General features: G+C 39.1%; 1 protein-coding gene across 7 annotated transcripts in view; it reads left to right on the top strand.

The window, feature by feature from the left end:
- The window catches only part of NFE2L2 (NFE2 like bZIP transcription factor 2), a 31548-nt gene that overhangs the window by 10407 nt on the left and 6736 nt on the right, over window positions 1-14405 (top strand). Inside the window, exon 1 of one of the 7 annotated variants that reach the window (XM_081261095.1) lies at window positions 1826-3268. The exons of 5 other annotated variants lie outside the window; for them this stretch is intronic. Coding sequence is in view for 1 of the 2 variants with exons in the window: in XM_081261089.1 (XP_081117215.1) it covers window positions 11292-11474 (183 nt within the window). In the remaining variant the exon portion in view is untranslated. Of the gene's footprint in view, window positions 1-1825; window positions 3269-10531; window positions 11475-14405 lie in introns of those variants that run through there. One more of the 7 variants, XM_081261089.1, reaches the window with a different exon arrangement.

Raw genomic sequence — 14405 nt, 5'->3', positions numbered from 1 at the left:
TTTTAAAGAATAGTAAGATAGCGCTCTGTTTGTGTTTACCAAAGTGGGGGCTATGGGTTGAAGTGGAGGGCTGTCCCACATTACAAGATACTTAGCATCATTGTCACTACCAGAAAGCATCCCATCCAGCCTCCATATATTTCAAGATACTCCTAGGTGGTGGTTTCTGTCCTAGCAGAATCCCATGGTGTATCTACTTCTAGAGACCCTTTGAAGCCTGGGTTTCACTGCATTGTCAGGGAGGGGAGATCATAGAAGAGAGATCATAGATAGTAGAGAAAATTCTAGACACCAGAGGGACTGCTTACCTTTTTTTTATACAGGTAGTGACTTGCCCAGATCCCTCCATACCACACAGAAAATAATATCAGTTGATATGGTCATTGTGACACTGATAACTCAGGTCTACAACTATAAGGAATTAGTCCTGAAAAGATACATTAAACACAACTATTTTAATTTTCAAGGAGATGAAGTTAAAAATCATAGCCAGGTGCAGTGTCACGTGCCTTTGATCCCAGTAGTTTGGGAGGCTGAGGCAGGGAGATTGCAAGTTCAAAGCCAGCTTCAGCAACTTAGCTAGACCCCGTCTCTAAAAATATAAAATAAGGACTGGGGATTTGGCTCAGTGGTTAAGCGCTCCTGGGTTCAATCCCCAATACCGCCCCCCCCCCAAAAAAAGCTATATTTCTCTGTTTTTGGGTTTGGTTTTTTTTTTTTTTTTTTTTTTTTTTTTTGGTACTGTACTGAGGATTGAATTCTGGGGCACTTGACCACTGAGCCACATCTCCAGCCCTATTTTATTAGACATGTCTCACTGAGTTGCTTAGTACCTCACCATTGCTGAGGCTGGCTTTGAACTCATGATTCTTCTGTCTCAGCTTCCTGAGACATTGGGATTACAGGCGTGTACCACTGCGCCCGAATTTTCTCTGGGTCTTAACAACCTTTTCACTGGATACTTTTTGAAGCAGTCTGAGTATGGAGGTAAGAAAATAAGGGAAGCTGTATAATAGCTGAGTAGGCTGAGATGACATGGTAATAGCTTGATGCTTTAGGAAAAAAGTAGTATATAGGAGCAAAATGAGTTTCCCTACTTGTCTTTTTCTGACGACTAGCCTAAGGAAAATACCTAGTATCTTCTAGGAATATATGCATAATCAGCAATTATATTGATTTATTATATTACCTAGATTGCATAATTCTTTTTAAATATATATTTAAATTGTAGATGGATACAATATCTTTATTTATTTTTATGTGGTGCTGAGGATGGAACCCAGTGCCTCCCACTTGCAAGGCAGGCACTCTACTACTCAGCTCCAACTCCCAGCTCCTGCATAATTCTTTTAATGGACATTTCAAGACACATTTGTTCTCTTAAAACATCGATTTTATTGTTACCTTGAAAGGGATATGTGGAAGGGGTATGAGATAATAATTCTTAAGATCTAATACTTGAGTAGAGTACCTACAGGCTAATTTTGAAGTACTCTCACTGGGAGTGAGGTTAAATAATTTTCTACAACTAATAGTTAGGTCATAAATTATATAAAACATGGTACCTTCAGTTCTTAAGTAATTTGAAGTCTTTAACTGGAGACACCTTAGGTATACATGAAAATACTGAATTGAGAACCAAAATAATGTACACTTATTCATTCCACAAATATTTATTAAATGTCTGCACATTTTAGGAAACTTTTAGGGCATGAAATTGTTGGATTTAAAAAAAAAAAAAAAAACGGTACTATGGATTGAACCCAAGAGTACTTTGCCACTGAGCTACAACCCCAGTCCTTTTTTGAGACAGTCTCACCGGGTTGTAGAGGCCAGCTTCAAATTTGCAGTCCTCCTTCCTCAGCCTCCTAAGTCACCGATTTTACAAGTGTGCATCACAACACATGGCATTAAGTCATTTTAACCTCCTAGGATAATAGCAGATACTCTTCAATCAAGGAAGTGTATTTGTTTTTCAGATTGCCTAATTAATCTATCCCTTTGACTCTTTGCACACATGAATTATAGGGTATTTTTTATTTCATAAATAGTATAAATTAGTTAATGTCTCTATTTCCTCAGCCTAGGGTATGAATTCTTCTGAGTAGAGACCATATTTTACTATTTTTGGTAACTCTGACATCTAGTACCTTGCCTGTTTACTTAATAGTTACTTAATAAGCATGAGAGTGAGTCTGCTAACTGCCCACTAGGAGGTTGGTACTTAATAAATACAAGCTAGTATATGATATATGACAGGGCCATGACAGTGCTATATGAGAAAATGTCACCTCCACCTGACTTACAGAGGACATCCTAGAGGTCACATTTTCACTAGATTTTATTTTTTTTAAAAGGTGATTATTTATTTATTTTTCTTATATTTTTATGTGGTGCCAAGGATGGAACCCAGTGCCTTACACATGTGAGGCGGGCACTCTACTACTGAGCTACAGCCCCAGCCCTCACTAGACTTTATTTTTAAGCCAATAGATATCTTTTGGCTCAGACTTAGAGATTTAAGTGAAGCCCCAGGAATAGGAGAGGCATGAGCCAGAAGGTAGGCTGAAAAGGATGGCTCAGGGGTGTCTGGAAGGCCTTTGGGGAGCATGTGCAGTGTTTCAAATTTATACAAGGTGTCTGGAAGCCATCAGAGGGTTTGAAAAGTTTATGGTGAGTAGGAAAATGAATGTGGCGGGGGGGGGGGGGGTCCTGCTATGTAGAAGTGAGTATTCTTATGGCTTAGAGGGCTTGACATCAGCGTGTGTATTGAGAATCTGCCATTGTAAATAAGTTTCACCTCTGCTGGCCATTAAAAGGGATCTTTTAAAGGAGTGAAATGTATTTTCTCCTTTTGGTCCCACCATAAAATCACTTATGCTCAGCCTTGCATGTTCCACTGTTGCTATATTTGAGCAGGAACTTATCTGCCAATGCATTCATTCCATTGATGGAAGAAGAGAAAAAGCCAGCTTGAAGTTGCTGTTCTGCTTTCAGAAGATTCTTTTCTTCCCCAAGATAGTGCACAGGGACTCTTTTTGCCCTTCTCTAAGATCAAATTACTATCTTCAATCCACTGTAACAGTCTTTTCTTGGTTTTCAGTCCCAATAATTATCACTGTTCACCCAAGGAAAGAAAAAAAAACAGACAAGTGTCCTTTCTCCTGTGGGTTCTGTCTGTGAGCCTCAAGCAGGCAGATATGGAGTCTGCCAGTGGTGACCATGGGAGCCGCATGCTAAGTACTTTAACCATTTTTGTCCTGTGCAGGTAAGGAGCATCTTCCTGTTTTCTAGGTGAAGAACTGAGGCCTGGGGAGGTTATGTAGATATTACTGTGGGTTGTGTTTAGTGTCAGCACCTTTAGATTATGGATATCTATGCACAGTGTTCTTCAAATTAAGAAAGATAAAAACTTGGCATGGGATCTAGCACAAGGTACTAGTGCTAGTATTCAGCAAATGGTAGCTGTGATTATTCTTACTATTATATTCCTTCTTTTTCAGGGATTTTTGAGCTTTCCACAGCCCACTTGAAAAATATCCCTTCTCAAATTCCAGCTGTACAATGGCATAAACATCCATGCCCTGTTTTGCTCTTTGTTATATGCTTCTCATTCTCCTGTGGTCTTCCCTACACACATCCTGGCCTGATGAGAGGGTCTATATCTGGAGACTGGGCCTCCTGAAATAGAAAACCAACTCCTGGCCAGGCCTTACACATACCCCAGCTGAGCAGAGGCCCTACCCACAGCCCAGGCTCTTCCAGGGTCAATATAAGCCCATACACTGGATTCCCTGTCTTTGTGAGGATTGTTAAACCATCTCATAGAACCCTTTCCCAGACCCATTCTTTACTTATGGCAAAATTTCTTTCTCTGGGGTTCTGGGCCTAGAAACCCAGTGTCCGTAGGCAATTTATGTGGACTAAAGTTATATGAACAGGAGTTCGGGAACTGGCAGTTCATTCGCAGAAGGCTAAATCCAAATCTGTCTTCTTATCTTCTCCCACCCATCCATCCATTCTTTAAAGGCTTTAAAATATTTTGTGATAACTACCTCAGAATAGCTTTAACCTTAAAAAACAGGCAGAGCAGTGAAGGGAAAGAGAAAACAAAACCTAAGACCTTTGAGGAGATGACATAGCTGGAAGGTTTTTACATTTACAACCCTTTGTCACCATTGCAAATTCTGGTACATAAACAAATTAAGATCTCATCTTCTATTTTTTATGTAGTGGCTAGACCCAGAAACTTTAAAAGTAGATGTTTCTCAGGGTCATTTGGGAGATGCAATGGGAGATGGATTTATTAATAGCATTACTACCTTACCCTGTGGTTGTCCTTTATGTTTTTAAGAGGCATTCATATACTTTTTCAAATGAAAAACTATTCTGTGAGGACTGATATTGTCTTGGCTTCCACTGTGGGGACTACAGTGAGGTTAGGTGGTAGCCATAGGCACCTTGTACAGCTGGTTAGCAGCAGAGGCCCCATGTGGCACTCATCTCTCTGGCAGCCTTCTTAGAGACCTAAGCTATTCTGAAGGAAAAGCAAAGCCTGTGTTACTGGAGTGGATCAGAACTCTGGTTCTGTAATATAACAGTGCCTGCATTGGATGTCACTGTCACTAAGACGGAGGTCTTCAGGCACAAGCCCCACACCCCTTTCCTTTCTTTGGAATGTCAGTGATGGAAATGCTGCACACCTGGGTGGACTGGTGTGCATATACAAGGGTTTTGGAATAGTGTTGAGCACATACAAAGTATGTGATAAATGGGTGGTCATTACCATTATTATCTGGACTCAGAATTTTGACACTGTGATCCTTTATTCTCATATCTCAACGTGAAACCTTAGTAGATAAGTCCCCTACATAATTAGTGAGTTAATTGAAAAGATTACCATTAAGGAAAAGATTTCTACATTAATTTTAATAGAATAATATATATGTGTGTGTCTGTGTGTGTGTGTGTGTATCAATGATAATCTTTTTAAGAGGTACACTTTGCTTCTGGTGATGAGCAATAACAGTATAAGGTATTGTGCATTTTCAAATGTATACATCTTAAAGTAGTTGAAACTCAAGTTAATTTACATATCTAGCAGAAATAAATACTAAGTACCTGAGGCTCTATTTCTATCCATCTTCAGATGACCTTTGTAGTAATCTTTCCTTCCTTTTCCTTTCCATTCCATTCTGGTTCTAGGGATCAAACCCACAGGCAGAGGCTCTATCACTGAGTTACATCTCTGACTCTAACCTTTGTTGTAATCTTGTTAATTGTGTGATATTTGGATCTAACATTGCTGAATAACAAAAACACTCTGCTTAATCATTATGAGCCAGCCTCATACCAGCTTTTAAAGTCAGGGAGGTAGCTTTTTTCAAACTGTTAGCAGTGTAAATACCACCCAGTGTAGTTTGGAAGGGCTAATGTTTCTAGGATATTCATTGTATCCTTAGGAAGTAATTTGCCAAGCAAAAGAGTTTGGTTCAGTAGAATTCACTCCTATAGAGTGTGGAGGGCTCACTTTGTAGGGTGTTGCAGAATTGCACTGTCCAACAATGTAGTCACAACTAGCCATGTGTTGCTTTGGAGTGCTATGTGGACAGTGCCACTGAAGAACTGAATTTTTGGTACCAGGGATTGAACCCAGAGGAGTTTTACCATTGAGTCACATCCCCACCCCTTATTTATTTATTTGTTTGTTTATATTTTGAGACTAGATCTCACTAAGTTGAGATCCTGAGGCTGTCTTTGAACTTGTGATCCTCCTGCCTTAGCCTCCCGAGCCACTGAGCTGCTGAGGTTACAGGTTACTGCTATGAGCCTTGCTAAAATTTAAATTACTATTTTTATTATTTATTTATTTATTTATTGCAGTACTGGGAATTGAGCCCAGGAGCAGGAGTACTCTACCACTGAGCATCCCCAGCAATTTTTATTCTTTATTTTGAAACAGGGTCTCTCTAATGCCCAGGCTGACCTTAAACTTGTGATCTCCTGCCTCAGCCTCCCCAGGAGCTGGGATAACAAAATTTGTATCACTACATCTAGCTAGTATAATTTTTTTTCTGTTAAATATGCCTTTATTGTTTTGGTGGGACTATATTTCATGCTGTCACATTAGGTAAGATTTGTTGTTATATGTGTTGAGTGTGTTACTTATAGTATCAATAATTTTTATAATTTTGGTTACATGTTAAAATAAATTTTTGAATATATTGGGTTAAATATGTTATTAAAATTAAATTCATTTTTTTTTTTAGCTAGGCTATTAAGAGTGAAATTAGGTGTGTGGTTTGCATTATATTTCTATCAGTGCTGCTTTAGAGCATTTTACAAGTAGCTGAAGTTAGCCCTTTTTTTTTTAATATTTATTTTTTAGTTTTCGGCGGACACAACATCTTTGTATGTAGTGCTGAGGATGGAACCCGGGCCGCACGCACGCCAGGCGAGCGCGCTACCGCATGAACCACATTCCCAGTCCCAAGTTAGCCCTTTTTTAAAAACAAATTCAAAGTTAGGTTTTAGATTTATATTTTGGGCATCATAGAATCAGAAGCATTTAGAAGGCAACACTTTAAGGATCACTGAATGAATCTAGCCCCAACCTTTTGGAGATGAGGAAACCTAGGCCAAAGTTTATTTATAAAATGATATGACCTAGTCTCAGGTAGGTTTTCTTGATAGCTTATTGCTTTGAATCCTGGATTTACTTGACACTGGAATCCTAGTACTGCAAATAATTTAAACTACTACTAGGTCCAAGCTGAAGAAAGTTCTTTTTTTTTTTTTTTTTTAAGAGAGAGGAGAGAGAGAGAGAGAGAGAGAGAATTTTTAATATTTATTTTTTAGTTCTCGGCGGACACAACATCTTTGTTGGTATGTGGTGCTGAGGATCGAACCCCGGCCGCAAGCATGCCAGGCGAGCGCGCTACCGCTTGAGCCACATCCCCAGACCAAGAAAGTTCCTTTAAAAAGAAAATTGTCCTGGAGCTGGAGAATATCATGCTAAGCAAAATAATCCAATCCCCAAAAACTAAGGGCTGAATGTTTTCTCTGATATGCAGATGCTAATTCACAGTTAGGGTGTGGGTGGGCCAATGGAAGAATGAAGTTATTTTAGGTAGAGGGGAGTGAAGGGAGGAGAGGGGCTACATGGGAAGAAAGGATAGTAAAATGAATCAGACATTATTACCCCATGTACATATATAACTATATGACCGGTGGGATTCTACATCATGTACAAGCAGAAGAATGAGAAATTATACTCCACCTATATATGATGTATCAAAGTGCATTCTACTGTCATATATAACTAATTAGAATAAAATTTATCCTAGATGAGCTTGGTGTAGTGGTGCACCACTGTAATCCCAGCAACTCAGGAGACTGAGACAGGAAGATCACCAGTTCAAGGCCAGCCTCAGCAACTTAGCAAGGTCGTAAGCAACTTAGGTGAGACCCTGCCTCAAAATTTAAAAAACAAAAAATTAAAAATTAAAAAAAAAAATTTAAAAAGGGCTGGGATGTGGCTTAGTGGTAAAGCGCCTCTACATTCAATTTCTAGTACCAAAAAAATAAGAAATCATAGGTGGTAAGAAATTTATTGGGTGGTATCCCACATCTCACAGTGGATAGACAATATGATGAGTTAGCTGTTTGATGTATATTTTCGGGGGCAGTTGAAGGATAGTATAATGGCATTTTTATGAGGAATGGCAAATAAATTCAGTATTCCCACATTTGTCTGAACATTTACTTGAGAAAACTCCATACAACTTGTTTTCATACTTTAACTTTTTCCAAGTCATAGATTTTTAGTTAGACTCATGGCTTTTGTCCTAAAGGAAAGAGACTGAGATTTGTAATTCATGTGTTTGTTTATTTACTTATTTATTTGGGGATACCAGGGATTGAATTTGGGGTCATTTAACCACTGAGCCACATCCCTAGCCCTTTTTCATATTTTATTAGAGACAGAGTCTCAGTGATTGCTTAGCGCTTCGCTGTTGCTGAGGCTGACTTTAAACTCACGATCCTCCTGCCTCAGCCTCCTGAGCTGCTAGGATTACAGGTGTTTACAGGTGTGCACCACTGCACCCAGCTCATGTGTTTATTTTTTATTTAGGGCTGTCTGAGATCATTTGAAAGGGTGGGCCTGTTTTTATGATATTGTTTTCAAAACTGGTTTTAATAAATAGTCCATCCACAACTACAATGAACAAACTTTAGAGCAGACTGGAATTTAATTATTTTGGGGGGCACAGGGAGGAAAGGGAGGTGTTAGGATTCACTGAATGGTGAAATGATTTACATGGGTATGTTCCTCAGTTTGGAGAAGATCTGTGACTGCTGCAATGGCAGCTGATGAGCCAGGAAACCTTTGACACTTTACCTTCCTTATCTTGGCTTCCTGCGTTTCTCACAGAAGCTGAGAACTGTTGCTTGATTCACAGCAAGTCTTGGGGAGCCCTTGGATGTGATCCTATCTGGTGGTTCTCAAGGGTCTACACTCATTTGGGGCCACCTTTGCTCTTGGTAGGGAAAGCTGCCAGCTTAGCAGTGGAGATGACTTGCAGGGTTTAGGACTTGGGAGTCTCTTAGTCCTTTGTGTTAAGCAGAGCCACAGTCTTTGAAAACCAAACTGTATTCACAGCTTGTGGATGGGGGAAGAATAGTTTTGTTTGGAAGAGTGCAGGTCAGACATCAGACATTGGGTGGTTTTCTGATAACAGGGTTTCATGGGCCATTAATTTGGCTCTTAAGGTTAAATTCCACACAATATTTTTAAGGTCTGTTTTCAGAAAGATCAGTGGATTAGAGGGAAGGAAACAGGAAGGGGAGGAGAGGTAGACAAGGGAAAGTACTGGGGATTGAATTAGAGTAACTTATATTCCATGCTTTTGTAATTTTGTCAGAATGTAAACTAATTTTATATGTAAGTAAAAAGAACTATTAAAAAAATTAAAAAGTATGTTTTTAGAATAATTCCTAATAGTTAAATGAGTTTTTAAGTACTAGAAATTATAATTTAAAAAAGTCTAGATTGAAATCTGGCTTATATTAGATAGCTAGATGAACCCTCCTGGGGTCTGTTCAGGCAGGTGAGACCTCTAGCTGGTTGCCTACTTAACTGGCTATTTTTATAAACCTGGACTATAGTCTCCAAAATCACTGTTGGCTCTTTTTATAATCAGTTATGTGTTCTAAATGTAATTTAATGGCCAACAGACACCTGTTTCTGAGACATATCCTTAGAAAGAATGCCTTCTTTTTTCCTTAAGTTTATCTTGTATGTTAGAAAGACTGAGGTTGCTGATTGGACTGTTGTGCTTGAGTGTTCTACCTGTTGGGACTTTGTCCCACCTGCCTTATCTCTATATGTCATAGGCTTTGTTTCTTACTTTTGTAAGTAAGCTGCCAGCTCAGAAAGCACAAACCAAGGTTACCTGGCTGGACTATGGCTAGGCATAGATTGGTGGTTAAAGAAGTGCTGTTTGCAAGCCGACATTTCTGCAGGGGAAGTTTATTCTTGTCTTTGGCCTCCATTTTGTTGTTAAAAGATACTGGGAATGGTCCAGTTTTGAAATGATTATGGAACACAGGAGACCTGTACATTATTTTTTTTTTATTTTTTATTTTAATGCTGGGGATTGAACCTAAGGCCTTGTGCATGCTAAGCATGTGCTCTACCACAGAGTTGTACCCTGCCCAAATATGTATTTATTGAGTGGGTACCACAGGCCAGTATGATGTAAGATGTAAAGGGCACTTGAATTGGAAAAGGTAGGGAAATGGGCACTCCACATTACCAGTAGGAGTGTAAAAGGCACAATTTTTGTATAGAGCTGTTTGGTATTTGATAGATACTTCTGTCATAATTTAAAATGCATGTACTATTTGACCTAGCATTTCCACTTGTATTTATCTCACAGATATCCTCAAACACATATGAAGTCATTTCTGTACAAGGATATTCATTGTGGCATTATCTGTAATAACAAAAAGATTAAAAGCTGAGCACAATGGCACATATCTGTGATATCTGTAATCCTAGGAACTCTGGAGGCTGAGGGAGGCGGATGGCAGGTTTGAGGCCAGCCTGGACAACTTACAGGGACCCTGTCTCACAATAAAATAAAAAGGACTAAGGATGTGGCTCAGTGGTAGAGCACTTGCCTAGCATGTACCCTGGGTTCAATGTCCAATACCATGCCCTGCCCTCCCCGAAAAGAAACAAAAGTTGAATGGGGGAACTGATTGTTACACTATTGAGTCATTTGTTATTATGGTACATTATATGACAAAATGCTGACCATTATAAGTAATGGGATAACTCTAATGTTATACCTATACATGTATTTTTCCTTTTCAAATATATCGTCATGCCCAAAAGGAATTTAGTCTAATCAGAGTATTGTAATAAAACTGTTGATAAGAAATATAAATAGTATAGGGTAAATATTGGCTTTATAGAAGATCGTTTCAGTGCTGAACTTCCTGTGAGTTGGTCTGATCTAAGACTCCCGGGTCAGTCAGGTCCAGGGGTTCAGAGGGCTGACTTCCACATCTTAATTTCCTGCCTGGGGGATGGAGGTATGGGGCTAAAACTAGTTTCCAGACCTTGTTCTGCTGGGGTGTGAATGCCTTGGAGCCCGAGTATGGGAAGAACGCCCTCAGACTCTGAATCTGAAGCTTGGGGTTGGAGTCCTAGCTGTGGCTGCTTGCTGAACACGTGTTTGGGGCAAGTAGCTCCAACCCCAGAGCTTCAACATGCTCATGTAGAAATGAAGATTATGATATTGATCTCATTCCCTCACACTAACACTCCTGTAAACCATGAAGTGCATTTAAAAGCAAAAGTGAAGCAAAGGTGTATCTTTTTCTCTCTGACAAATAATTTGGTAGTGGTTGTAAAATTAGAGAATCAGAAAAAGCATAGTGTGAGAAAAAATCCTTTGATGTTGGACTGTGTGTAAGTTATTTCACCCTCTAAACCTGTTTCCCTGTTCACAAAATGAGAGGGGCTATTTGGATGATTCCTATGGTCCCTTCCAGAAGTGTTCCTTGATTGTGTGGCATAGACAGTAATTCCCATGCCCCATGCCGGCTGAGATGAGTCATACTGACAGAAAAGTTCAAGTGCATGGAGGAAGTCTCTGAGTCTGAGAATTTCCCTTGCGCTGGAGAATCTGAGCCTCGGGTGGGGGTGTCAGTGGGGGAAAACATTACCACCACCAAGAGAAACAAGAACACAGAAACAGTGTGGAGATGTGTTTATTTTTATGTGTTCTCATCACCTCTGTAGCCTCCTTTCCTTTCAAATGGGTAGGAATGTTCTTGTAGTCAGGACTGGTGTACTTTATGGCAGCTGTCATCTCTGTGAGGCCTTTCTGTGCAGGGTTAGTGGTACTTCCTCTCTGCTACCTGGGCTGCTCGTGCATTTTATCCTGTTGTCTCATAATAAGGTCAGAGACTGTCTCTTATTTATCTTTATATCCCTGGCACCTAGCATGGTTCCTGGCACCTTAGAGGTGGCCTGTAAGTGTGTAAGAGAGGTGGGTAGATGGATTAAGGTAGGTGCAGTAATCTTGTTGATCTTGACCATCACCTTTTGTAACTACCACCATTGTGGAAAACTGAGGTTTTAACCATTGATTACTATTTTAAGAAATATTTTATACTCGGAAAGTTTACATTAAAAAAGTAAAGTGTTTTAATGACATCTTTAAAATGAAAGCTAAGTGTTAGCCTATAATTATTAACATATAATATGGTAAAAAAATATATATGTGTATCAATAAAATTCATCACTCCCTAACCACTGCCACATCAAACAAGGTCTCTGACTGGCATGACATTGAGTGCTTGGCCCCCAATCCTGAGTAACTGTCCTGTTTATTACTTTTTAGCTAATATTAAGTAGTTAAATATGAAAAGGATAGACCCTGAAGGGTGGGGGTTTTGTTGTTGTTATTGTTTTATAAACGCAGGACCTCAAAATAGGGTAAGGGTGACTTTGGGAAATTTAGAAGTGGTGGAAGTTTCTGTAAAGAGCCCCTTTGGTTTGAGTTTTTCTTTATGGAGACACCCCTGTAGGAGGACCCAGGAGACAAGCAACACAGCTGCTTGACCTCCATTAGAGCTGCCTGGGTGGTCCATGTCCAATTAATTTCCATGTAGGTTAGATGAAGTAGGTTAGGGCGTTGGATGTAATGTTCTCCAAGGTTGTTGGTAACATGGGGTATACATGTGTGTTTTCCTATAGGATCATTCAGATAGTAGTGGAACATCTATCCAAGTGTTCCTTTCATACATGGAGGAAAGACTTCCAAAACTGAATGCTCAGTATAGCTCACTCAAAATATCCTCAAAGTTCTTGTCAGTTCAAGCCATTCTCTTGGCAAAGAAGTGACAATCTTTGTATAACCCCTAAGAAGCCTAGCAGCAGGATCTTGCTCCAATACAAATAACCAAAACCAGCCCTGTTGGAACTCAGCTATGAAACCTCTCACAGAAAAGCTGGAGCTGTGCAGATTTTTTAGCAGATGGGGTCACCTACTATTTTGGAAATTAACTCTTCTGGGGCTGGGGATGTGGCTCAAGCGGTAGCGCGCTCGCCTGGCATGCGTGCGGCCCGGGTTTGATCCTCAGCACCACATACCAACAAAGATGTTGTGTTCGCCGAGACTAAAAAATAAATATTAAAAATTCTCTCTCTCTTTAAAAAAAAAATCTCTCTCTCTAAAATAATAAAAAAAAAACTCTTCTGATTTCTTTTTGACTAAACTTAATATGTTCCTCTTGAGAAAAACCACTTTTCAGTTTTGCTTTATCTTTGCATCATGCTTTAGAGTTTATAGACAAGGGTAATGGGTGAGAGTTCCAGTAAGCTGCTTGGATCATATTTCTTAGATTGAGTCATTGCTGAGAAACTTGTTTGTGAACAGGAAGCAGGCACATGAAAATGTCCGTGTATAGTAACCTGCCAGTCTGAGGAAACTGGACCACTCTAGTTGAAAGACACAAGAGGAGAAGGATAGTAATGGCTCTACAATCCAGGGAATGGCACACAGTGACCTTGCCTTTTAACTTATTGAATAATCTATCTCTTGGTGTGAATTCGGGAATTTTTATGTGGGTAAAATATCCCTAGCTAGCTGTTGAAGACTGAGGAAGAATTCCTGAGTAAGATTTCTTTACAAGGAAAATTTGGTTTAGTGATAACTCTTAAGACCTATTAAGAATTCTGCTGATGTATTACAACTGGTTGCTAGATCAGTATTTTTTTATAATTGTGCTATAATTAGAAATAAACAGAGCAACATTTCTACTTAGCTTAGATGGCTTTTTGTCTCCAACATTCTCTTAATCTATATTTATAATCATTTTATAATTTTAATTATCTACAATTATTGTAGCAACACAAGCAAGAATTAGCAAATCAGTCTTGTAAAAACTCAAAAGTACTTGAATGTGGACAAACTACAAAGAATGACCTGCCATCTGTACTTTATCTTTTTTTATATTTTGGATGATCTAGAATTCTAAGAAAACAATTAGCACTGCACTGTGTATCTTGTAATGCCATGAAGGACAGAAGCCCTAGAAAAGTGTATAGGTACATAAATATTCGTGAAATATAATAGTCTTCAAAAGAAGCATTTTAAAACCACTTCTGCTTGGTATCATTTTAATAAGCATTAGGACTGTAAAGTAGAACCTTGTAAATTAGGATCTTTTTTGTTGTTTAATGAATTCCTCAAAATTCAGGCTTGCCCTAAATTTTCTTTTCTTTGGGTGGGGTGGGACAGGTACCAGAGATTGAACTCAGGGGCACTCACCCACTGATCCATATACCCAGCCCTATTTTGTGTTTTATTTAGAGACAGGGTCTCACTCAGTTGCTTAGTGCTTTTGCTGAGGCAGGCTTTGAACTCATGATCCTCTTGTCTCAGCCGTCCCCCCTGCCACTGGGGCCCTCAATTGTTTTTGTGTAATTCATTCATACAATAGAGTATGATCCATGTTCTGTCTAGTTTTGTTTAAAAAATAATTTGGGCAGTGTCTATGGGAAGAAAATACTAAATCAGATTTAACTTTTAGGTGAATATTCACATGGGCATAATATAAAAAAATGAAGTGTGTGAAAGAAAAACAAAGAGTAACTGAAGATGCTATCTAAATTCTGCTTTTACAGTTAGCAGCAAGGATCTGTTTTCATTGTGTTTACTACATAATATGTACTTTTTTTAGCACTTTATTAGTGAAATTCATTTTTTTGTTTTGGTACTAGAGGTTGAACATAGTGGTGCTTAACCACTGAGCAACATCACCAGCCCTTTTAGTTATTTGAGACAGGGTCTCACTAAGTTGCTGAGACTGGAATCACAACCCTC

Source organism: Spermophilus citellus, assembly GCF_964194105.1.
Source record: "Spermophilus citellus genome assembly, chromosome: 11".
NCBI lineage: Eukaryota > Metazoa > Chordata > Mammalia > Rodentia > Sciuridae > Spermophilus > Spermophilus citellus.
The sequence above is the reverse complement of the archived record's forward strand: the minus strand, read 5'-3'. Positions and strand labels throughout refer to the sequence as shown.